The sequence below is a fragment of the Heterodontus francisci genome, chromosome 47 (genome assembly GCF_036365525.1).
Source record: "Heterodontus francisci isolate sHetFra1 chromosome 47, sHetFra1.hap1, whole genome shotgun sequence".
Taxonomy (NCBI): domain Eukaryota; kingdom Metazoa; phylum Chordata; class Chondrichthyes; order Heterodontiformes; family Heterodontidae; genus Heterodontus; species Heterodontus francisci.
The window spans coordinates 2,533,057-2,559,356 of NC_090417.1; the positions used below are offsets into that span (position 1 = coordinate 2,533,057).

General features: G+C 45.7%; 1 protein-coding gene across 4 annotated transcripts; it reads right to left on the minus strand.

The window, feature by feature from the left end:
- Nucleotides 1-209: 209 nt before the first annotated feature.
- Nucleotides 210-25,129, minus strand: vdac3 (voltage-dependent anion channel 3). Of its 4 annotated transcripts, none has more exons than XM_068023352.1 (9): nucleotides 25,022-25,129; nucleotides 21,558-21,629; nucleotides 10,950-10,999; nucleotides 7,530-7,682; nucleotides 5,573-5,625; nucleotides 4,628-4,855; nucleotides 4,129-4,279; nucleotides 1,286-1,343; nucleotides 210-721 (listed from the first exon to the last, which is right to left on the minus strand). In XM_068023352.1, exons 2-9 carry the CDS (start codon nucleotides 21,622-21,624, stop codon nucleotides 630-632), a joined length of 852 nt encoding a protein of 283 aa, XP_067879453.1. In that variant the 5' UTR covers nucleotides 21,625-21,629; nucleotides 25,022-25,129; the 3' UTR covers nucleotides 210-629. The 4 variants fall into 4 exon arrangements, with proteins under 4 accessions (XP_067879453.1, XP_067879454.1, XP_067879451.1 ...); XM_068023353.1 differs by having other exon boundaries at nucleotides 21,558-21,625; nucleotides 25,022-25,127; XM_068023350.1 differs by lacking the exon at nucleotides 25,022-25,129 and adding an exon at nucleotides 23,037-23,086 and having other exon boundaries at nucleotides 21,558-21,625.
- Between the last annotated feature and the right edge of the window lie 1,171 nt (nucleotides 25,130-26,300).

Here is a 26,300-nt window from a genome sequence, read left to right on the forward strand (position 1 = left end):
CCAGCCTACCGGCGATATTGGAGTAGCAGGGCCCTCTGATGGTAGCCAGTGAAACTACCTGCAGTGAGCATCACACAGGCATTTCCTCCTACATGGCTCTTGCTATTGAAGAGAGTGGCAAAAATGTGTAACCATCGTCGACTAGGCGCAGTAAGGGGATGCAATGCTACCAAGACGTAGCAGACTCTGCATCAGCATGACAACATACATAAACTCAATCATTTCCTTTTATTTTTCTTTAGATGCCTGATACAGTGAAGTGATTTAAAAATGGCAATGTAAGTCTCTACCACATGCAGTCTCACAGAAAAGAAATTAAATTAAATGTGCGATTTTAATACACGATTTGAAGTTTGGCTTTTCAGGAAACAATTTAGAACATTAACATCCAGGAATGACACAGCCTCCACCGCAGTGCTGACTGGGAAACCTAACCAGTGCAGAGGACTGAGATCCAAGTTTTCTATCTCCCTCTGGGAGAGGCTGTCCAGCCATCAGGATCAAGATCAATAATTTAACGCCAAATTGTCTTAAAATTCTTCTGTGCCTTGTCCAGGAGGGGGTATTTTATTTCAACCATTTTGTATTTTAGCAGCAAACCCAAAGTCGTTACCAGTCGCTCCACAGTCCTAAGCTTCCAGCTCGAAGCCCATGCCAACCTTGTGACCACCAGCATGGAAGTTCTTCCCATCAATCAGTCCGGACAGTGTCAACTTCACACCTGTGTAAAACAGAGAGTGCGAGTGTGAACATAATGGACTGTTACCTGCACATACATACACACAGTATGTTCTGTACTGGTCACTCCATGGGACTGCTACCCAACACATCTCCCCATCCCCACCCTGTACTGGTCATTCCAGCAACCACAGGAAACATCCCTTCTTGGAAATTCTTTTGCACATTTGACGTTTGTCAAACCTCAACTGTGATGCCACCTATGGTTCAACAGCCTTCTATACACAATCAAGGGGGACAGACTTTGGCCACTTGCTAAGATATCAAAGGGTAGCCCCCCCAGCATCCAACACAACGTTAGCCCAAGGATAGTCTCAGGAAAGGACTGGATGGGAAAGGTGGGGGGGGGGGGGGGGGGGGGGAAAAGAGATGTGGGGGAGAGAGAATTTTACACTCCCCCTTTCTTCAAAATCATTCCAGAACTTACTGAGAACTATGTCAACCATTACTGTAGTGAAGTGAGACTAGAGCACAGAGATCACAGAGCTACATTACTAATGAGGGGCATTTAAAACATTGGGAATTGGAGAGGAAATTCCATACACACCTGGTCTTAGGGTGTGAGTATATCCCAGCCCGATCAGGCTGGAGTTATTCACCTTGGCCTAGAAGAGAACAAACACAAAAATAAACCAACAAGCAAACAGTCACAGGCCTCAGGAACATCAGAACCACCACTTCTGCCCCACCCTTCAACTGACGCTGAGTGAATGAAGAAACGACAATTTGTTACTATACTGACTTAGATCTGCCTCAGAACCAAGAGCACGGAGCTCAGCGATGGGCATTTACAGCCCTGATCCATTCAAGAGAATCCATCATAACCTGTTTAGAGTGCTGAGGCAGTTCCTCAAAGCACCTCTTCTTGCTGCCTCCTCTAATTCACTCTTTCCTTGAACCTTGAAACAAACAAACTTTCTTGCCGTGTCCCCACCACATGGACATTTAGAATACAGATTTGGCATCGCCAGATCTACCACATCACGTTTGTATCAGCTTGGCTGAACCAGTACTGCTCAACTCAAGTCAGAGGGTTGTGGTTTAAGCTCCATATCCCAATGAGGGCACGATCGAGGCTGACATTCCCCAGCCATGCTGAGGGAGCGCTGCACAGTCGCAGGCATCATTCCTCAGATGACATGTGCTGTTTGAAAGATCCTATTCACAAAATGGCTGCCCAGCTTAACTGCATAACAAGGTGCACTGCACTTCAATGTTAACACTGTTATATATTGGAGAGGTGCAGGAAGCAGAGATATGAGCTTGGTTATACACACGTTACCGCATCACAACCCCAGAACCCAGCCCATAACCACAGACTGCGCATGCACGCATTCAATCCTTCCTTTCTCTCCTATTCCTGTACTAAGGACCTCTTCCTGCAACCACCACCACCGCCCCCCCACACCCTTCTCCAACTCAGTTGCTCAATTGTAAAGACTAAGGAAGTCACATTTCTAGTTTTTTTTTTTTAAAAGCTGTTTACAGTTCATGCCTTACCCGTCAGGGCATCAGATTACTTTTTGAATAATTGCAATGTTGATGCCCGTTGTCTTCAAATATACCCATCTTCATTTTATTTTTCACAATTTTATTTCCTTTGATCTCACATTCCCCTTATTTTACATACTTAGACCATTTAATATTTTATGCCACCACAGCCACCCTTTTCGCACTATTCAACTTAGAATCTCAGAATCCTACAGGTGGTCATTCTTTGAAACAGCTATTCAATTAGTTTCATTCCACCTGCTCTTTTCCTGTAGCTCCCTTCAACTTTCTTCAGCTTTAATCACGGATCTTCCACTTTAGTTAGATTCAGTCTCATCCTTCCCTTCTCTCACATTTACGTGGTCCATCTCCGATACTTTTCTCTGCCTCCATCTCTGGGGATAGGCTGTCTGCTAATATCCATTATAAGCCCACCGACTCCCACAGCTACCTCGACTATGCTTCTTCACACCCTGCCTCCTGTCAGGACTCCATTCCATTCTCCCAGTTTCTCCATCTCAGACGCATCTGTTCTGATGATGCAACCTTCCACAACAGCACTTCTGTCTTCCTTTTTCCTCAACTGAGGATTCCCCCCACTGTGGTTGACAGGGACCTCAACCTTATCTGGCCCATTTCCCGCACCTCTACCCTCACCCCTTCCCCTCCCTCCCAGAACCATGACAGGGTTCCTCTTGTCCTCACTTTCCACCCCACCAGCCTCCACATCCAAAACATTATCCTCCACCAGGTCCAGCGTGATGCCACTACCAAATGTATCTTCCCCTCCAGTCAGCATTCTGAAGGGATCGTTCCCTCCGCGACACCCTGGTCGACTCCTCCATTACCCCCGACACCTCGTTCCCTTCCCTTGCGATCACAGGAGGTGCAATACCTGCCCTTTTACCTCCTCTCTCCTCACTATCCCAGGCCCCAAACACTCCTTTCAGATGAAGCAGCGATTTACTTCTTTAAATTTGGTATAGTGTATTCGCTGCTCACAATGTGGTCTCCTCTACATTGGGGAGACCAAACGCAGTTTGGGTGACTGCTTTGTAGAGCACCTCTGCTCAGTCCAAAAGCATGACCCCGAGCTTCCTGTTGCTTGCCATTTCAACACTCCCCCCTGCTCTCATGCTCACATCTGTGTCCTGGGCTTGCTGCAGTGTTCTAGTGAACATCAACGCAAGCTTGAGGAACAGCATCTTATTTGCCAATCAGGCACACTACAGCTTGCCGGACTGAACGTCGAGTTCAATCATTTCAGAGCATGACGGGCCCCCCTTTTTATTTTTAGTTGTTTTTTCTTATTACTTTATTTGTATTTTTTTTTATTTTAGTTTCATTATTCTTTTTTTTTTTTACCATGTACCGACCCCACTGTTTTTTTCATGTTTGTGCTTTGGGCCAGAACTGTTCATTTTTTGGTCAATTAACACCCTCTCTGCACTAATGCTTTGTCTTTCAGCACATAATTAACATAACATTTGCCTTTGCTCCATGACCTTCTGGTCAGTTATTCTCTGTGACCCTCTGTCCTATCAACACCTTCCCTTTTGTTATCTCTTGCCCCACCCCAACTTAATTTGCTTAAAACCCATGACACTGCTAACCTTTGCCAGTTCTGATGAAGGGTCACTGACCTGACACGTTAACTCTGCTTCTCTCTCCACAGATGCTGCCAGACCCGAGTATTTCCAGCATTTCTTGTTTTTATTGTCCAGAGGACAGGTCACACAGTCCTGAAACATTAGATGTTTTCCCCTCCACAGATACTGCCTATTTCCAGCATTTTCTGTATCTCGCCTTTTCTGCCCCCGCTCAATCACAATGGCATTTTTTTGTTGTGGATATTTGACCAACGTGCAACACGACATCCATAGTGGGGATGTTACTCACCGATACGTAGGTGTCACTGTCGATCTGGTACTTAGCAGCAATTCCAAAGCGAGTGCTATTGCTGCCAGCAGTCCAAGCAAGGTTCACTGCAGTTTCCACCTTGTCATTCACTCTCTGGTAAATTGAGCCTCCAAACTCAGTACCATCATTACTGGGAGGGAAGGGAGAAAAGGAATTCTAATCAAGTAGTGCGCATTATACAAGTAACTCCTGAACAGGCTCTCCACAGATTCAACAGTACAGCTGCCTCCTAACATTAACGCACTATCTCCAATCACCCTGCTAATATATCACTGGAGCGACCACACTTAAAATACTTTAAATACATGCAGCAATGGTCATTACAAAGAAGATTGAAAGGATACTGAAGACAACAACCAGAACGATCGCAAAGATCAGATTAAGAATTATTTAAACTGGGCGTGTTCTCACTGGTAAAAAGGTTAAGGAGAGAGACTATCCTTCAACATTAGTTGACTCTATTCTCAGATGTACTTACACATGGGTGTGCAGCTGGAAATCCCCAGCTTTGTAGCCCAGAGAGAAGTTGTTCTGGGCCAGCTTAGATTTGGCGGTGTCAAAGGCCATCTGGTGCCCGACGAGCCAGCCCTCGTAGCCTAGCACAGCCATGCTGTGGATGGTGGGGCCAGCAAAGTCAAAATCAATATCACAGCCCAGGTTAACGTAGTCTCGCTTGTAGGCAGTCTTCAGCTTTCCACTCTTCTTACTGTGGGCAGACAAAGCAGATGCGTCCAAAACATTATTTACAATGTGTATAGTAGTGTGGAACTAGCTCTGCCCCTCAGCTCCCTCAACAAGGCTCTGACTCTGCTGAAGTACAAGTCCACAGACATTTCCACTACCTTGCACAAGCTTCTATTCATCATGCACGAGTCCAGAGTGTCAGCTGGCTCTCCAACCATGGAAGGTACCACAGCCGAGCCCAATCCCATTCTTGTCCCAATCCCGCACACTTTCCTGCAGCGTCACGGTCACTGGGCAGTCATCAAGCACCTCCTTCCTTAGGCAATGAACACTTTGCTTAAACTGCTGCCACAAGTCCCTGGACTAAACCTTATGATTCACTTCCACACTGACATCTATGTGGGGTCAAGATATTGAATACAGGTCGACTAGGAGCCAATCTCCACCTGCACTCACTGCTGCAGCAGTGTTGGGGATAGTTTATTCTTTACCACACTTGGCAAAAGGCAAACGCCTAACAGAAGTATCACCCAAAAGTGCTCAGCTATATTCAATTGGTCTCCCTCATCCAGCAACATGAGTTTAGTTTTCCACCCTGTCACAAGTTCTCACTTCTGTCTCCTTAAGAAAATCTTTACAAGCTCAGTGACCCTTGGGGTGTATACAATATTACTCAAAGTCAGCCAGTTTGCACAGCTAACAGGTGAAGGATTGGGCAGCCAAAATAGAAATACTTTACCCTGTATTTGGTACAAATGTTGTGTCAAAGGTCAACTTCAGTCCTTTTGCAAGCTGCAAGAAGAGACAGACCAAAGGAAGGTTAGTGCTTTGTATGTGTTGTGTTTTAACTGTTCAAACACACACTACCTTCAAACAATAATTATTGCACAATAGATTTGAAGTGAAACATTTGTGGAACAATCTTTAGCAACAATCTGCGAGGTACTTAACTGTGAGAACGTCCCAATTCATTCGTCAATGGGCAGCACTTTCGCCTGAGTCTGATGTGTTCAAGCCCCACTTCAGAGACTTGACATCATCTAGGCTGACACTCCAGTGCATTGGCGGAGGTACTGTCTTTCAGAGGAGACATTAAACCGAGGCCCAGTCTGTCTGTCCAGATGGATGCACACGATCCCATGGCACATAAAGAGCAGCAAGAGAGTTCTCACAGAGTCCTGTCACTCACCCAACATCGCTAAAAGCAGGTGATCTGGTCATTTATTTTATGTTTGTGGAAGCTTACCATGTACTAATTCACTGCTGTGTTTCCTACACTTCAGAAGCTGGAAAGTGCTTTAGGATGACCAGAGGTTGTGAATGCTTCTAAAGAAATGGAAGTTTTTTTTTTTCTCTTTAAGGATTCCCTTTCCAAACCCCAGGCATTGACGTTTAACACATTCTCAGCCTCTCCCAACATTAAAATTATAACATGGCAAAAGTACCACCCTGAGCAAATCCAGCTTCCCACCAAACTCTGAAAACAACAGTGCCAGACTCCCTGGGTGATCATCTCTTCCACAGTATTTTACAATAACATAAAACCAATACACGTCAAAATCTGACCAGAAGTATGGCTCCTTAATTAAAGCAGTATGGTCAGACTATCCCAATTTAAGTTATTGCCACACTGGAGTTGTTACAATGCCAGGTGGAGAATTCCAGCCACTGGGCTGTCCAACCCACACCACAAAGGCAACAGCACCAGTGCTGCAGCATAACAAACAGCATCTGGTGTCAGCTCTCCAAGGTAAGGCACAGCAAAGGCAAGAGTTAAAAAGCCTTCTGCACAACCCCATTTAACAATGCCGTGGGTTAGACAGAGTAAAACTTCCTCTTCTCTGCTTCAACAGTATACAGTCTACACTCGGGTAGATTCTTCTATTTTCCTCACCAAGTGTCGTTATGGCTTGGGATCGCCAATTAAATGACAAACAGTGATGAGTAAAGTATGATTTGGATTGGGCAGTCGTACCCAGTGAGAAGCAGCACCCAATTCACTGCACAAAAGGACCCCAACACCCATCTGAGAGGAGGCAAGACCCCTATAAATGTGAGTTGGATTAAAAGCCAAGTTTTCAAGCTGAAACAGCAACACAACACTGAATGGATCATTACAAAAATTCAGTCAGCAATTAATGAGCCAACAGAAGAACTGCTGGTTAAAGTAAGGTGTGCCTGTCAACGCTAGATGGAGGGTGAAAGTCCAGTGTGAGGAAATGTCTGGACACAGATGAGGGAGTATTCAGTCAAAGCTATTGCTGAAATGGAGTCCATGAATCTTTCAGAAGTGAGAAAAGTGGAATTTTAAAAGGGTACGGGGAGTGCGATTAGACAAATTGCTCACGTGTAGAAAATACACAACCAAATGACTGTTTGTGCTGTGGATTTCCATAATTCTCCCTTTATATAATGCCCAACATGACGAGGCATTCTTCACCTTGTCTTAAAGTTGGACGTATCATGCATACAACGTGTCAGAACAGCTGTTTCTAACGTCAAAGACTTAAAAGGGAAGTTGGTCGAACTGCCCAGGGTTCTCTTCGACCTTGGGTTGATCCGTTGCTGGACTGCACGCTACACAAAATCATTCCCACGCGACAGATTGGGTCAACATTCCCATATGACTCTTATGAAAAGATATTCTTGGTTGCCCCCCCCCAAGGCTACCGTGCACCTGCTTCTGCAGCACAGACCTGATCTTCGATGGTGATCTCGCTGGCCAGATTATTGTCGGTAGTCCATTTCTTGGTGAAGGTGAGTCCATACTCCTTCAGCTTGTACTTGGTTTCCAAGCTGCCTGTAGCTTTGCCTGTCTCAGTATTTGAGGATCCAGAGGTAGTAAACTCCTGAAAAAGAAAGCAGGCAGAAAAATATGATCAATCTTTCAAGCATTCCATTCCCCAACCCCCTGCCAGTGCCAACACACTTCCTCCAATGCCAGCCATCAATGTGTATATAAAAATACAGCAAACATAAAAGAAATGTATCAAGAATCATCCATTCTTCTGTTCAGTTATTAACACATTAAAATATGATTTGTTCCAAAATCCAACACTTCTTCCCCATTTCACCACTGAGCAGCAGGGTTTGGTCGTGTAGGAGTCAGCAGGTCAACACAAACAGCAAATATTCTTGGGAGGTGACTCAATGCAGGCCGGCAAGCCAGACACCTGCCCAGAGAATGATGTGGGCAGCGTTTATCAAATGGCTTCTTCCTCTCACTGTCAATATTTATGAAACATTTTACTTCCGGTTGGCTTCCCCATTACACTGTTGGCCATTGGGAACAATCCCAATGGCCGCAAATTCTATGGACGTTCCCGTTCACTACCTTTTAGAACCGACTTTTCTACAAGTCAAGACATGGGGCGCGGAGCATCTCTTTCCCAGAGAAAATGACTGACAGGTCATGTACACTAAAAATGCAACAGGAATCAGGACAGAGTCTGCAAGCTGTTTAACGTTATGAAATGCCAAGGAGCAACACTGCAACAAAACAATTACTTGACAGCTGAGCAACTACAGCAAACTACTAGGTTATCTTCCTGGCACCCCCCCCACCCCAGCTATAGATATAGCTCCATACTCACTAACACCCCTCCAGTAACTCACCCAAGTGGTGGTTGTTTATGTGTGAGCCTGATCGATTTGAGGTGTTGAAGATGATCTGATAGGATGAACAGACAAACTGTGGCCTTCAGTGCGAGAGCCCAGAACAAGTGTACTTAACCCTAGCATTATTGCTAGGGCTTTGAGAGGTGATGTCAGGAAGCAGGTCTTCACACAAAGGGTAGTGGGAACCTGGAACTCTCTTCCCCCAAAGAGCTGTCGCGGCTGGGGGTCATTTGAAAATTTCAGAACTGAGATTAATAAAACACGTGTTCGGCAAGGGTATTAAGAGATACAAAGCCAAAGCAGGTAAATGGACTTCAGATACACGTCAGCCATGACCTAATGGAATGATGGAACTGGCTCAAGTGGCTGAATGGCCAGCTCGTCCTATGGTCAGTGAGTTTCAGCAGGTTAGTCAAATATAGGGGATAATCTGCCACCTGCTTCAGAATCTAAATGTAAAGTCTTTCTAGTTTTCTCTTATTCCTCTCTGCAGGCTGAGGTCTCTCTTGCTTTCACTTTTCCATATATGATCTTGGAAGTGGGAATTTAGAGCGAGTTTATCCAGGAAGCACTGCCTCACAGTGCAGCGGAAAACTCTAATCTATGCCGACTCCCCACACTGAGATTGCAGTTTGGGCCTGTGTCACTGTTACTGCTGTTGGGAGACCTGTTTCCAAGCTTATGGCATTCACAAAAAACTAACATGGTTCTTACCAACTTCCCAAATACCACAGGCAATCTAAGCATCTCACTATCCTATACTGAGAACTGTGGGCTGCAGACTGATATGGAGCCTTACTTCTGTACAGTACAACGTGACTATTACTCTCACATTACAGCCAAAGTTCAGTGTTCTGGTCTCGGTAATTTGCCTAGGTTTCTCAAGAACAAAATAAAAGGATCAATGGCAACAGCACAAAGAGTACAGAACGATATCAGCAGGGTATCAGCGCTGGGAATGTTGTCAGCAATATTCCGGTTAGTAAATGGAATACAGGACAGCAAATTTAAACAAAGAGCAATACAGACCTCTCATTGTGTCCTCAAATACGGTACCTACAATAACAATCTTTATAGTCGAAACAAGGAACAACCATTGGACAATCATACACAGGTAAAGGAGGGAGGTGACCATTCTGACAAACGATTCCATTCTGAAAAGAGACAAACTAGACTTCCACTAGACAGATCAAAGCCATTGATCGGTATTTTCAATATAGAGTTTTCAGGGACTATTCACTCCTCAGCTTTTCTCTTTCCTAAAAGAAAGCATGGGTTTTAAACAATGTAAATCCCAATACAAATCTAGCCTGTACAAATGAGTCAAACAGTTCTATTTCAAGGATATCTTCACCTCCAATTTATTGCACTTTCGCCTGACTGTCTTCACCCCAGGACTATCCTACCAAGAGTTACTAGTGACAAAACACTGGAAAGAAGTATTGCAAACAAAGCTCACAACTCACATCAGCTACATCAGATTAAATTAATCAAATGTTCCTCAAACACAGACACTGTGCTTGTTAAATATTAAATGGGGAGGTCAGAGAGGGAGAAGGGTGAGAGGAGGCACAGAGATTCAGGCAACACTCTCTTACCATCTGATCGAGCAATCCAGCACAAGCAGGGTCAAGCAGTGAGGCAGAGAAAGCAAAGAGGAAGGAAGTGTGTTAGAATCCAGCTACAAGATAAAGTCTCTACACAAGTATTAACAGACAATGTACAGCAGACAGCAGGGTAGAATTGAGGGCTTCCAGTAGTCAACTTCTGGACTTGCAACAAAAACAACTTTGTTGATAGCGGGTACAGAACTTGATGGCGAGCTCCATTTTACCAATGCATCAATTTATTCCTTGCTGTACAGCCATCACATTTCTCTAAGTGAGCTATTATGTGGAAGAACCTCATTCATGTAACAGATGGCTGTGGAAAGTTTTAATAAGTTAAGGGATCAGGAGATCACGGGACAGACAAATATTGCTGTAACTTTCGGACACGCATCTCCAGAAGACCCTCAATATTCTAACTTGAAGAAATTGTTGCTTCAGTTAGTGAACCAAATTATTTTAATTTGTGCCAGTTTATAATAATTTTGATGTATAAATATTAAAGCAATCTGGCAGAACTGTCTTTGACATCTCTGTACCCAAGTATCGTTCGGTTATATTCTCCCTGACTCTTGCTTATCGTTTTCCACCTCCCCATCCACCCAAGTCTTTCTCAATGCTGCTCTATAATCACAAGACATGTGAACCTGTGACCTGCAGCGATTCTGCCAGCCTATGGAGATGTCTTGTGAGGTGAAGATGAAACTTATTACGGCCATGAGCCTGTCTACCACCAGCATGTGTGCTACCTCTTTATTCCACCTTTCCCTCTTGTATTTCTCTCTGATTAAAACATTTCTGTCCTCTCTGCTCTGAAGGGTTTTACTTGTTCTCAATACCTACAACAAACTAGGCCCAACACATCATCGTCTCTATAAATATAACACTCACCACCCCACTCGATGATTTAGTCTTGAGTTCCAACTTCACGAAACCAAACCCTAATGAACAAGAGCAAGAGTATGTTATAGCAAGTCAACAAAGACAGTACACTGGAATACACTGCACACTACAGAAGGTTCCGCAAAACTTAAACCACAAGGGCACTCTGGAAAAATCTCACCAGCAACCTTGCACTTTCCTGTGTGGAAATAAGGTCCATCAATGCTTAAATATAAAATCAACCCTTGACCAACACACGTGGGCATTTGAGGGCATGGTCAACAGTGGAAGGGGTCAGCAGTGGGTGGAGGAGTCAACGGTTGGGGAGGAGTATCAAACAGGAGTGTGCCCTTATTGCTCCAGTTCACTCATCTGAACAGGCAGACACTCCAGGCATGCTGCTGATGTAAGAACATTGCAGGTGTCAGTCAAAGGTACCCTGCATTTCCCACTGGTTGAATAACCACTTCATTGAGAGGAGGAAGCAGCAGCTTTCCCTTCCATAGCTTTTCAACCATAACACAGCACAAAACCTGAATGGGAGGAGGCAAGAATATCAACAGCAGTATTGTCACTGGGGTGATTAAAGTTTCTGTGAAAATATATTTTTGTTAGTATCACTTAAGCCAATGCACTGAATAAAGTGCAACTCCATTCCTGTTCGGATGTTCTTGGTAGGGGGAGAAAAAGGAACAGGACAGTGAACAAAGGAGAAGGCCTGATGAACCACGGGTTGTTAGAGTGATTTGAACCAGGCAAGGATCAACTATGTTTCATGTGTACATACCTTAGGCTTAACAAAGGAGACTTGACGTTTTCAGGAGACAAGGATCAACTATGTTTAATGTGTACATGCCTTAGGGTGAACAAAGGAGAAGTGACAAAAACCAGACAACTCTCTAAATTTCATGTGTACGTGCTTTGGTAATGATTGGATAGTATAATGTATACCTGCTTAGAATGTAATAGGGTACCTAGCTATGTACAAGGAGACAAATTGGATAGACATGACAGTAAGAAGTGTAACCAATTGATTGGTAAATGCAACCAAACTGTTATCTGTAAAATGGCGTAAGAATGATGCTTTGTAACCACTCGGGGAGTTCGTACGCCATCTTGTATGGGTACGGTCTCCCGTCTATGCTTGCAATAAACCGGTAAACAAAGGAGCTTGAGTCTCGTGTGGTCTATCGTGGAATCGGAGGGTGACTGAACTTCCTTTCAGCAGCATAGTCGACAGGATACACCCGGCCCTCTGTGAAGGCGAAAACAATCTGGTGAGGATCGTTTCATTTGAAAAAAATACTCTCCTCTTGCTTGCGTCAGACTAGAATGGAGGTCCACAGGGTGCGTCCAAACTTTAGACCAGAGACTCAGGTGGGGTGGGGGTGGGCGGGGAGAGACTAGGATCCCGGAGGGACGATTGGATCCCCAAGTGCACGAATAAGTTGGGATGAGTATGTCCCAGGGGACGATTGGATCTCGGATTGAAAGGTAGAGCACGCTCAAAATGGCGACGACCGAAAAAAATGGAACTCAAGTTTGTCGCGGAGTGGGGAGGCGGAGGGACTATGTCTCTTCACCTCACCCAAAAATATAGGAAACAAGTTACTATGTATTTTGATTCGAATGCGTGAATGTTGGAAGCCTCCACGAATGAAATGAATGTCCTTGGGATTTGCAGCTTGTGTTCTGTGGAACTAACAGTCGTTAACTCTTTGTTGTCTGGCCTTAATGTTGAAAGCATGCGTCTGTTCTTTGTTCTATTTTTACACGTGTATACTTTGTGGTAACCTCGAGTCATGTTTTGGTTGTCAACTAGTTGAACCTGCGTGTTCCTTGGCATCGGGACAGGGAATTAGCACAGATTTTGGTCTTTTGAACTCATTAGCCATTACAGGAATCAATTTTCTAAGATGTTTGGAATTGATAAGTGTGAAAAGTGATTGTTGAGTGTGTTCATTTCAATGTAAGATTGTACACCCAGGAATGGGATATAAAATTGAATTATATTTTAAGTTAAAGTTTTTTTTCTATTTTAAAAGTTGGTTTTGCAACTATAAAAAGCAATGAACAGCCTTGAAAGTCTGAAGATGTCTGGCAGAAATCCGATTTGTAGTTTTAAACACTGCTTTAATTGGACCAACATTTAAAATCTATTATTGCTTTATTTTGCAGTTTAAAATTGAAAAAATATTTTACTGACTGTTTTAAGTAGCAAATGTCAGAAATTGGATATTGTTTTAAGGGAGAGTAGGGCAAGCAAAGGAGATATGGGGAAGATTAAAGTTTGTGTAAGAAGCTGGTATTAAATCTTTTGTTCTAAGAATGTTAAATAACTTTTTCTTTACTTTTTGGTTTTATTAGAGTCATTTGAAAAGGCACCTGAAGAACAAGAAAAAGGAAGTAATTTACCTATCTTTTAAAAGAAAAAGCACGTGCTATTCTGTTCTGTGTGTAGTTAATAAGTATGAATTAAGTTTAAACTATTAAGGTTAACTGACCTGTTGAGAGAAACTTTGAAATGTTTATTGCCGGGAACTGGAATTTGGAATCATTTTGGCCATATAAAAAAAATCCTTGAATTAGAAACTGCTTACAAAAGATGTTAAAAGTTTGGAAACAATGGGAGTTTCATCTAAACTACTGCCTTCTCTAATGGAGATGGTTTCCTTTGAAGTTGATAATGTTAATGATTTTGTTGTTTTAAAACCCTAAGGATACCAAGAAAAAAAAAAGTTTAAAATGGAGTTTAGTTCTTTTCAATCAGTGAAAATAAAAAGGTTACGCAAACTGACAGCTGAGAATGTTTTGCTCCGCCCCCTCCCTTGGAGACAAGTAAAGAAATTAACCTTGGTGCAGTTATTGTTTTTCCATTTAATTTTTGCATGTTGAAAAAAAAAATTAACCCATTGGCCTTTGGGACAGAGCCACAAGGGATTCTGAAGCCACAGCAAGAGATCCAGCAGCTTTAAGAATTTAAGAACATAACTAAAGATAAATGTCACGGCAACTTTATCAATGAGACAAAGTGCTTGAGAAGGAGAGATAGTTGCAAGCACTTCTGTCGTTAATGTAAAACAAAACGCAATACCACCAAGTCTGAGCAAAGAAATTGGAATCAATAAACAAAATTATATTGATATGAGTGGTTATTTAAAGCACTCCAAGGGAACTTTATCTGACATTTAACAGGACAATCAAAGTTTTAGAAAACAAAGAACTAAAACAGTCTAGGTGGTTCCTAAGTATAAAAAACAAAGTTTCTTTTGGGGAGATATGAAATGGAACATGGATAAAACCTGTCGCTCAGGCAACAGTTACTTGAATTTGGAATGATCTGAGATGTCGAAATTCCAGTGGAATTTAGCAAGTTACTTTAAAGAAATTAAAATGTCATCTAGGAGAGAGGAAAAAAACAAAATATGATAATGCCTGGAATCAAATGGGAATGTTTGATTTCCCTTTGAAAGTATTGACTGTACAGTTTTTCCAGGGCTCATGAATGAAATAGAATTATAATTAATGGGAATTGGCAATTAGATCAGGCTCATATAAGAGTTAAGAAAGGAATTCTGGGGATAAAACAGAAATTCCACATCCCCCATCATCCTCAAAGTTCTGGAATGGTAGAAAGAATGAATAGGACTAAACAGGGAATAGCTGGGCAACAGTTTTACCCAGCATTCTGATGCGCCTATGGGCCACCCCAAATCAGAATACAGGATTTACTCCATTTGAGTTCATGACATGACGGGCAATGCAGTTACCAGAAGGAATAATGGTCAGATGTACGGACGCAGGCCCACTCAAAGGCAGAATCCGAGAGTATGTCAGAGAAATGAGTAAACAACTACACAAGCTTAGACAAGAGGTTAAGGACAGACAGATAGTTAAGGACATAGAATTGGATCAACAGTTGGAAAAACAGAAGGCTCCACAGGTAATGGTCAGAGTAGGTCCAGAATGTAGCGGACTTCAACCCCAATGGCATGGACTGTATGAGGTAATTATGACAGGTGATACGTGTGCGCTCAGAAATGAAAATGGGAAGTAAATGGAAACATCATGCACAGTTAAAACTGTTTGTGGAAACCGAGAAATCTAACGGTGACCCGGACAACGGGATCAAATGTTAATATCGTTGCAGGTATCTCCTTATCCTGAGCGGATCGGTGGCGGCGTGGGAGGCACCGATGGTACAGGTGTATGACAACTCCTGCCTGCAACCTGGACAACACGCTCAGCTCCCCAGAGGAGGCACCGGGGAATGGTTAAAGAAACCAAATAGCTGGATTACGGATCAGGTCACCACCCAGAAACGAGATGAAAGTCTGGGAACTGAACCCAAAATGGATCTGAAACATAAATGAGGGGTACTGGGACACCAATTGCGACAGAAAGCTACACCAATCAGCACCAGGACAACCAGTCTGATTGGCACAACCTCCATGCCTTCAGGGATGTGAGCTCATGGGCTGGTATATAACCCTAGTAGGGAAAGGGCACCCCGGTATGGATTTTTCCCAATGGATCTCAGCATTTCAACCACCCCCCTTGCCGATCAGGGGGAGATTAACAATAACAGGGATATATGATGTGACTGGATTGGGTAAATGGTATTATGGGTGTCGAACAAATAACGCAGACGGCACCATCCTTCACTCAGTAAACATTACAGTTGGATGGACTGATTTGCCCCCCCCTTCGTTTGGAAGCCAGGCCTTGATGACCAGTATTATCAAGAAGTATGGAAATATGTAACAGATAGACACGATTGTTATGATACACAATGCTATAATTTGAGTACTTGAGTATCAAAGGCCGATTTGCTGTCCTAGAATGACAAACCCCCCTCCAGATGGGATAGTTAGAGTAGGGAATACTAAACCCTTGTTGCATGATGTTACCATGGTATCGCTGAAAGTGACTTACAATGTTACGAACCTGGTGACTGTGTTACGCGGACAGTGTAGGGATCATCAGAGTACAATCAGATGGGCTAGATATCTGTTGGGACAGCTCACTGGGGATTACAAGGCTCGAATTACCCCGGAATCAGGAGACGGGAAAAATGGAGAAGGAGCTCGGTGGGAGATGTAGGGGGACTATTTATTACTGAGTTCCTGCTTCCAAACTCCATGCAGATCCATGAATTAAACAGTTACACATCACGAGCAGCTGCTGAAACAGCCAAAGGGCTGAAGTATAACGCATACGGGACAGAATATGCCGACTGCTATTGAGATACAAGGCCAAGGACTGCTGAGAGCCCTGAACATTACCAATCAAGGGCTAGTTCATACCATCAACTCACAAAACAGCAGGGGGGGGGGGGGGGGGGGGGGGGGGAACGGAGAGATGGGGGGGAGGTGCATGTGACACGTTAGCCTGAAATTTGACAGAGGGAATAAACTCGGCTATAGGAGACATCAGATTTGGAACCGCTCCCGGACATATGTTTCAATCAATATACCAACTGAATCTCATAAATCTACACCAAGAAGGACGAGAGCTTGTGGTCACTTGACCCCAGGGTAGCGGAGCGGACGGAGTTATTAAATTTCTAGTGATAATACCCTAGGAGTACCACCCAGGAACCTCCTTTAACAACAGTTATCACTTTGAGTCATTGGGAGTGGAATGGGATGGTTGGGTATATCGAGCAGGATCCCATGGGTACCTCTCCTATGTTAACTCCACAATTTGGATGAGTACCAAGGAATGTTGTGCTGAATCAAAGAATTATATTGTATGCACTTGTCGTATCCGAGAGCCCCCGACGAACCACAGCAAAATCACGCTCAAGATGTCCCCCGTCCAGGAAGCCTTTAAGGCAGTTCAGAGGTCCCCAACGCAATGGTGTTTTATGACAAGCGAGGCCGAAACGGTCTTTGGAGGATTAAGATGCTTAGTTAACACTAGTTTTTTGCATGTAAGTGACTGATTCACTTATATTAGGGAACTTCCACCTCCACTGTGTGGAGTTTGCAAGTTCTCCCTGTGTCTGCGTGGGTTTCCTCCAGGTGCTCTGGTTTCCTCCCACATGCCAAAGACTTGCTGGTTGATAGGTCAATTGGCCATTATAAATTGCCACTAGTATAGGTAGGTGGTAGGGAAATATAGGGACAGGTGGGGATGTGGTAGGAATATGGGATTAGTGTAGGATTAGTATAAATGGGTGGTTGATGGTCGGCACAGACTCGGTGGGCTGAAGGGCCTGTTTCAGTGCTGTATCTCTAAAACTAAAACTAAAAATATTTAGCCCCTGGTAGATTAATAACGGAATTTACGGATGAAACCCCGGGCAGGGTAGCATGGTTGGCCATGCAGCAAGCCACAAAGATAGCACATTGGTATACCCAGACATCGAAAGAACAAATCACACGGGGACGCATCCAAGTAGACCTGGCCACCAGATCAGCAACACAATTGGCTAGGTCAGCCTCAACTTACTCTCCCACATGGCGACTGACAAATTGGTGAGAAATCCTCCACGTGGTAATGACCATTTTTAGTTTGACAGTATTGGTATGGACCACCTGTATGTGTCACTACCAACTGCAAGCGCTAAGAGTATACAATGACATTCCGAGGATATGCTCTGGTACCCACCATGGGCACAAGGGGAAGGGATACGGGGTTAAGAAAAAGGCTAACCTACATAGTCTGGCAGTTTAGGATTCCTCCAGAAGTCTGGACGACTGGCCATCTGAAGGACGAACGGAGGAATTCTCAACGGCCAAAGGCCAAAAGTGGGGGGCTGTAGGGGGAGAAAAAGGACTAGAACAGTGAACAAAGGAGAAGGCCTGATGAACCACGGGTTGTTAGAATGATTTGAACCAGGCAAGGATCAACTATGTTTCATGTGCACCTGCCTTAGGGTGAACAAAGGAGATGGCCTGATGCTGTCAGGAGTGACAAAAATAAGACAACTCTAAATTGCACGTGCACGTGCCTTGGTAATGATTGGATAGTATAATGTATACCTGATTAGAATGTAATAGGGTACCTAGCTATGTACAAGGAGACACAATTGGATCGAGATGAGACTAAGAAGTGTAACCGATTGAAAGGTAATTGCAAACGAACTGTTAACTGTAAAATGGCGTAAGAATGATGCTTTGTAACCACTCGGGGAGTTCGTACGCCATCTTGTATGGGTACGGTCTCCCCTGTCTATGCTTGCAATAAACCGGTAAACAAAGGAGCTTGAGTCTCGTGTGGTCTATCGCTGAATCGGAGGGTGACTGAACTCCCTCTCACTCTTAATTCATCGTCTCAACCTGCTCCCATCTCCGGTGACAGCCCTGTCCCCACCAATGTTACCCAGTTCAATGTGCTCTCCACACACAGCCAAGAATGCAACTGTGGGGTGTTATTCACAGTTCAAATGGACAGCATGTTACACCTTACTGTGACAAAAATATACAGTTCATATTCCAAATATGCAGACAGCTGCAGTACAAACCTAAGCCAGGATTCACTGTACCAACTAAGTTCTGATCACATTAAATTCTAGCTAAAAGCACCTACTGGGTTCTAAGTTCTGATCACATTAAATTCTAGCTAAAAGCACCTACTGGGTTCCTAACAATTCTTTCGATTCTAAGCTCATGACAGTCTCAAATCACTGCAAAGGCAGAGCAAGACTGGTAATGAAAGAGTTCCCAAAAGAATGGTTTGTACAGTCACTTGTAATGACTTGAAAGCCAAGCATCATTCTCGGGATCTCGTTGCAATCAGTTACTGTTACTATATCAGGAGTTACTGCATCAGCACTACTGGCACGAAGGAATGACTGAGACTGAACTTGTTCACGTGGCCTTAACTGAACATAAAGCACTCACTTACTGCTCCTGCTGTTATTCATCACCGTCAGGCTCCGTGTCCTGTCCAATTTATTCCCCTTCTCCTACTCAATGTTGACATACTGGCCAAATGTCACAAAACAGCTCTTGCAACAGTCGCAGTTACGTAAAAACCGAGGGTGAGAGAAAGGAGGTAAAACTACGTCGACATAGTCACTATCTGCCTTCAAAAGTCAGGAAGAGCAGCGAGTTGCTTCATTATCCACTGGGGCTTTATCAGGGGGTGGGGGGTGGTGTGAGTGAGGAGAAAGGAATGGTTTCTATTCGTATTTTCTGCTTACACTCTGAGCAGGGGTGACATTGTGAAGACTGACTGGCAGGTGACTCAGCCAGCCAGTGAGGAGCTTCAAAATGAAATAATGTATTGCTGAAAACAGAGACATTTTGTCATAACGTTTCATCTTGCACTCATCAGGACAACTCAAGAATACCAGTGTTAGGGAAAGCATTGGTATTCTTGCGAATTCTCCTGACGAGTGTAAGGCTTCGACAAAATGTCTCTGTTTTCATCAATACTTAAGTTGTGTACTACCAGGGACTGGGAGCTACCGATTGGCTTCCAGGCCAATCCAATAAAACAAATTCAGAAGCTCCAGGACACAGGTAGCTCCTCCTCTTGGTCTGCATCACTGGAGCAAAAGGGAAAGGTACACAAAGGCCAGATGAACTTTTAAAAAAAACCCTTCAGCAAATCCTGAGCAGCTTGAAAGAGAAAATAGTGTCCAAAGAATCACACCCTCCTTAAATATCAAAGATACTAGCATTCTGAAACCCCACAAAGCTTTATTCTCCCTATTTACGGCATCAGAATGCTTGGATTTCAATAGTCGTTTAACCAAGCATTCTTCCCTCAGTGATTGTGAGTAGATTTCCACAAGCATAGAAAATGCACAAAACAAATGGCATTTCCACGATTGGCATGATCATGCTTGCACTGCATCAGTCATGAACAAACCGAGTAACTAAAGGCTGTTGAGTGTCATGTCAATCGTGGGAAAACTGACAGAATCCAGAGTCAGGAAGTGAGTGAGCACTTGGAAAGATCCAGGCTGATTAGGGAGAGCCAGCATGGCTCTGTAAAAGCAAGCTCTTGGGCAGAATCACTGAGCTGGTGAATGGAGGGGTTGTTTGATAAGGTTACCCACCAAACAATGCTAGCTAAAATTGAGGCAACCTCACAGGTTGGATAGAAAATAGGTTGGCAGAATAGGATGCAGGGAACTGGAACAAAAAGGTATTCTCAGACTGGCAGCCAGAACAACTAGTATCCCTGGGAGATTGGTGCTGGGTCCTGACTCTTTCACTCACTCTCAAATACACAGTAGATTGCGACAATGCAGAAGATTGCAAAAGGGCAGATTAAGATGCAGAAGAGTTTAAATGCAAGATATGTGAAATTATACACTTCGGATGTAGGAATGCCAGATGGAAGAACAATGCAAACAGAAAAGCATTGAGGCGCAGTGAGTAAACGAACAGGAGATCTATGAGTGCTCACATACCAGCTATTGAAATTGTGCAAAAGATCAAAAAGGCAAAAGCTTGCTGGGCTTCATTAAGATTGCATTATTATGGAGTACTGTTTAGACCTCATTTGTAATAATGTGTTCCATTTTAGCACTCCTGATTAGAATACACTGGCCTTGCAGAAAGTCCAGAAATTAATCACCACAGGTAAGGGGCAATGTCATTATGAATGATGGGGTAAAATTGGATTCTATTTCCCCACAGAAAGTAAATGAACAACCTGACAGACATTTAAAATAACGATGCAAATTGGCAGGACGGAGTGAAATTATTTTTCCCTCTAAAAGGGGAACCAGAGATGGGGATAAATTCTTAGGTTTCGAGTTCAGCTGCTTAAAAGTGAGTCCAGGAATGTGTTCTCCGCACCAGAGGCCAAGTCAATGGAGGCGGTTCAAAGGGAGTTAGACAGTTACCTAGGGCAAGGTGGGATATGGAGAAAGGGCAGGAGATGCCCTTGACGTGGTGGAGCAAACTCAATGGGATGGATTGGCCACCTCCTGTTCCTAGAACATGAATCAGGTTTTTAAAAGAATCTAGCTACAGTTCATGCACCACTGGAGTTGCACCACCTGGGCCATAATAGAGAATCAGAGGGCAAGTTACTTGTGTGGTCTCAGTTAACTGAACCAGGTGTAAAGAGTCACTGTCAGAGAAAGCAAGGAATATGAGCAGCTGATGAGTAAATTCAGAAACTCCGAGTATCAACAGTAAATTGAAATCCAAGAATGACCAGAATACCCACCAAGCCAACTTGGGGAGTCATTGGCAGTGAACTGATCACCCCAGTGTTGTCATTTCCAGGACACATCATTACAATCGCTCTCTTGGTTCTACCACTGGGTGTGTCACTGTCACCAGTGTTCACAGGTACAAAGCTTCCTTGCAACAAATGCACCATTTTATCTCCTTTGGTGTTTACCTGGAGCATAACCAGAATGGTTCATGGGGAACAATGGGATATTTAGCCCTCTCTCCAACCGCATCCAAAAGGATCAATATTCCTATGTTACAGTAGTCACTGCTCTTTATTAGAGCTTTGAGAGACATGTTAACATATCGCAAGCGTGTAAATTATATTTCTTTGAGATGAAGTCAGCCACCAGATTTTCACGCTGTGACTACACCCATCACTTCACAAAACTAAATTTATAACATACCCAACTCAGGCATGATCTTTGATACAAGTTTTGAAAGAATTCAGGAAGAAAATGCTGCTCACCATATCCTTTGTTGAAGAGGTCCCTACTGGATTTCCCCAGGTCTGCATATGACGGTGGCACAGACATTCTGCCTTTGGAAAGGAGACAAAACATCAGGCCACAAACACACAACTTCGAACAGGTAAACACACTCCAATTCTTACTCAGTTCACTACAGCATATCCCAGACACAAGCACATTGCTGTGGTTCTTCAGCTTATCGTTTGTCAAAGGTAAGAATTCAAAATGATCAGACGGCTGATCAGCAACAACAAACTTCAGTGTTTCTAGTACACCTTTCTCAATATTATCACCAGATCTGTTGTTACCAACGTAGTTTAAAAAGCCAACACACTGTGCAATTGGAACCACACAGTACAATATTACTAACAAATATAATAACTTATCCTTGAAATACCTCCACCTTTGTAATAATATAGACATGAACCCAAAAGGAATAATGTCCTGTAATACACTTCAGTTCCTCATTTTCAATAGCACTACAACACCAGTTGCTGATCTGTACAAGTATTACACAGTATCAGTATAATCTTACTGTTGAGAATATTGTTTACAAATGACCATTGTACAGTCGGGTAACTTGACACACCTACACCCACAATGCTGGACGAATATCATAGCGACAAGCCAAGACGCCCAATTACCTCACCTCAGCAAATGGAAAGTGAAAACTGAAACGGTCAACTGTATTAGCTCCCAGCATTCCATAGGAGACAAACTCGAGCAACACCCACCCATTCCAGGAAATGGTCAGTTTATTCACTAAAATAAAAGCAAGATACTGCAGATGCTGGAAATCTGAAATAAAAAGTGCTGGAAAAACTCAGCAGGTCTGGCAGCATCTGTGGAGAGAGAAGCAGAGTAGAGTTAACGTTTCAGGTCAGTAACCTGAAGAAGGGTCACTGACCTGAAACGTTAACTCTGCTTTTCTCTGCACAACTATTGCCAGACCTGCTGAGTTTTTCCAGCACTTTCTGTTTTTATGTCAGTTTGATCACTGTGCCTCAGGCAAGCAAACCCCAACAATTAAACCCTCCCGAACAGGCAGCTCCCAAGAACCCGGCCAATCCCTTCTGAAGAACTCAGCGAATCCTGCTCTCTGCCAGCTGCAAATGAACTAACTTACAGCCACGAGACACCTGACTTCTTTTACAAACTGTTACTAGAATATTCTGACTAATTGGCAAGAGGCGATTACACTTGTCTAAGGTTTTGTTAAACTATCTTTAAACTAGATTGGAGAAAACACATCTCAGAGTAACGAGATGACAGAAGAGTAATGTTGGGTGTGAAATCTCCTGACTAAAGGTATGTGTTTGCTCTGGTATTCCATTCCAGTAATAGGATTAGAAGATAGTTGGCTACTCTTCAGTCCGTACAAAGTCTATACAACCTAAAACTGCCCAACATTCAGCACCAATGGCCAGTATTACTCAGCTGCCACAGGATGGTCAGTGTGAATCACAGAAAATAATCACCCAATGCAGCAGTCGCTTCTGAAGCTGAGACACATCAAACACAGAAGAAGCAGCTTTATTCACAATCTAACCTGTGCTGTACCTGCCCTGCGAATATTGGATGGGACAGTGTAGAGGGAACTTTACTCGGTATCGAACCCATTTTTTTTTCCTGGACAGTGCTTTACTCCATATTTAGCCCTGTGCTGTACCTGCCCTGGGAGTCTCTTATGGGACAATGTAGAGAGCAAGGTGGAAAAGGGGGACGGGAGGGGGGGGGCAAGAGAGAGACGGGGGGGGGCAAGAGAGAGACGGGGGGGGGGCAAGAGAGAGACGGGGGGGGCAAGAGAGAGACGGGGGGGGCAAGAGAGAGACGGGGGGGGCAAGAGAGAGACGGGGGGGGCAAGAGAGAGACGGGGGGGGCAAGAGAGAGACGGGGGGGGGCAAGAGAGAGACGGGGGGGGGCAAGAGAGAGACGGGGGGGGGCAAGAGAGAGACGGGGGGGGGGCAAGAGAGAGACGGGGGGGGCAAGAGAGAGACGGGGGGGGGGCAAGAGAGAGACGGGGGGGGGGCAAGAGAGAGACGGGGGGGGGGCAAGAGAGAGACGGGGGGGGCAAGAGAGAGACGGGGGGGGCAAGAGAGAGACGGGGGGGGCAAGAGAGAGACGGGGGGGGCAAGAGAGAGACGGGGGGGGCAAGAGAGAGACGGGGGGGGCAAGAGAGAGACGGGGGGGGCAAGAGAGAGACGGGGGGGGCAAGAGAGAGACGGGGGGGGCAAGAGAGAGACGGGGGGGGCAAGAGAGAGACGGGGGGGGCAAGAGAGAGACGGGGGGGGCAAGAGAGAGACGGGGGGGGCAAGAGAGAGACGGGGGGGGCAAGAGAGAGACGGGGGGGGCAAGAGAGAGACGGGGGGGGCAAGAGAGAGACGGGGGGGGCAAGAGAGAGACGGGGGGGGCAAGAGAGAGACGGGGGGGCAAGAGAGAGACGGGGGGGGCAAGAGAGAGACGGGGGGGGCAAGAGAGAGACGGGGGGGGCAAGAGAGAGACGGGGGGGGCAAGAGAGAGACGGGGGGGGCAAGAGAGAGACGGGGGGGGCAAGAGAGAGACGGGGGGGGCAAGAGAGAGACGGGGGGGGCAAGAGAGAGACGGGGGGGGCAAGAGAGAGACGGGGGGGGGCAAGAGAGAGACGGGGGGGGGCAAGAGAGAGACGGGGGGGGGCAAGAGAGAGACGGGGGGGGGCAAGAGAGAGACGGGGGGGGGCAAGAGAGAGACGGGGGGGGCAAGAGAGAGACGGGGGGGGCAAGAGAGAGACGGGGGGGGCAAGAGAGAGACGGGGGGGCAAGAGAGAGACGGGGGGGCAAGAGAGAGACGGGGGGGCAAGAGAGAGACGGGGGGGGCAAGAGAGAGACGGGGGGGCAAGAGAGAGACGGGGGGGGCAAGAGAGAGACGGGGGGGGCAAGAGAGAGACGGGGGGGGCAAGAGAGAGACGGGGGGGGCAAGAGAGAGACGGGGGGGGCAAGAGAGAGACGGGGGGGGCAAGAGAGAGACGGGGGGGGCAAGAGAGAGACGGGGGGGGCAAGAGAGAGACGGGGGGGGCAAGAGAGAGACGGGGGGGGCAAGAGAGAGACGGGGGGGCAAGAGAGAGACGGGGGGGCAAGAGAGAGACGGGGGGGGCAAGAGAGAGACGGGGGGGGCAAGAGAGAGACGGGGGGGGCAAGAGAGAGACGGGGGGGGCAAGAGAGAGACGGGGGGGCAAGAGAGAGACGGGGGGGCAAGAGAGGGAGGGGGGCGAGGGAGTGGTTGCGGCCTGTACCCAGTATCCTGCTCCGAGCGGCCCACCCCATCCCTAAGCGGAGCGGGTGGTGCGGCCCAACCTGGATCTGAAATCCCGGGCAAAGCGGCGCAGGTCCAGCCTTGGACAAGGCCTCTCCTACCAGGATGGCTCAGACCACCCATAGCAGGCTGCCTGGGTTCGTGCATTCCCCCTCTCTCTCCCCTGGCCCGCTACCTGCAGCCTCGATGTCTCCTTTCGACTCGACCCAAACCCCGGCTCCAAGAGGGCAACGTGAAGGAGAGAACGAACACCACTGCGCCTGTGCAAAAGTCTCAATAAGACGCAGTGCGCCTGCGCCGTCCGGCTCACCAGCAGACTGTACTGCGCATGCGTAGTAACATAGACTCCACCTGTACCGTCCCCTCATGGCCTTGGTCTGGCACACTCCAGAGGCACCTTCAATCCATTGGCCCGTTGCAAATTCCCACATCAGCTTACAAGTAACTCACATTCCAGTATTTGCTATCTTGATACATGTGCGTCAAAACCACCGGCCCAGTGCAAAACCCCTCAACACCACACAGCATCTGGGCAGTAAACACCCACACCGTGCTATATCATCATTGTTCCCTCACTGTCACTGGGTCAAAATCCTGAAACTTCCTTTTTTTACTTTAGTTTAGAGATACAGCACTGAAACAGGCCCTTCGGGCCACCGAGTCTGTGCCGACCACCAACCACCCATTTATACTAATCCTACATTAATCACATATTCCTACTGTGGGCGGCACAGTGGCGCAGTGGTTAGCACCGCAGCCTCACAGCTCCAGGGACCCGGGTTCGATTCCGGGTACTGCCTGTGTGGAGTTTGCAAGTTCTCCCTGTGTCTGCGTGGGTTTTCTCCGGGTGCTCCGGTTTCCTCCCACAAGCCAAAAGACTTGCAGGTTGATAGGTAAATTGGCCATTATAAATTGTCACTGGTATAGGTAGGTGGTAGGGAAATATAGGGACAGGTGGGGATGTTTGGTAGGAATATGGGATTAGTGTAGGATTAGTATAAATGGGTGGTTGATGTTCGGCACAGACTCGGTGGGCCGAAGGGCCTGTTTCAGTGCTGTATCTCTAATCTAATCTAATCACATCCCCACCTGTCCCTACATTTCCCTACCACCTACCTATACTAGTGGCAATTTATAATGGCCAATTTACCGACCAACCTGCAAGTCTTTTGGGAGGAAACCGGAGCACCCGGAGGAAACCTACGCAGACACAGGGAGAACTTGCAAACTCCACACAGGCAGTACCCAGAATCGAACCCGGGTCGCTGGAGCTGTGAGGCTGCGGTGCTAACCACTGCGCCACTGTGCCGCTTCGTTCTTGAGATTTGAGAGTCGCTGGCAAGGCCAGCATTTGTTACCCATCCCTAACTGCCCTTGAGAAGGAGGTGGTGAGCTGCCTTCTTGAACCGTTGCGGTCCATGTGTCGGTAGACCCACAGTGCTGTTTGGAAGGGA

Excerpts from the sequence above, each read along its gene's own strand:
- vdac3 (XM_068023350.1), bottom strand. The coding sequence starts at position 23,071 with ATGTGTCTCAGCTTCAGAAGCGACTGCTGCATTGG. Across the intron at positions 21,626-23,036 it reads AGAAGCGACTGCTGCATTGG|AATGTCTGTGCCACCGTCAT; the intron begins GTGATTATTTTC and ends TTCCAAAGGCAG. Across the intron at positions 5,626-7,529 it reads AGATCACCATCGAAGATCAG|CTTGCAAAAGGACTGAAGTT; the intron begins GTCTGTGCTGCA and ends CTCTTCTTGCAG.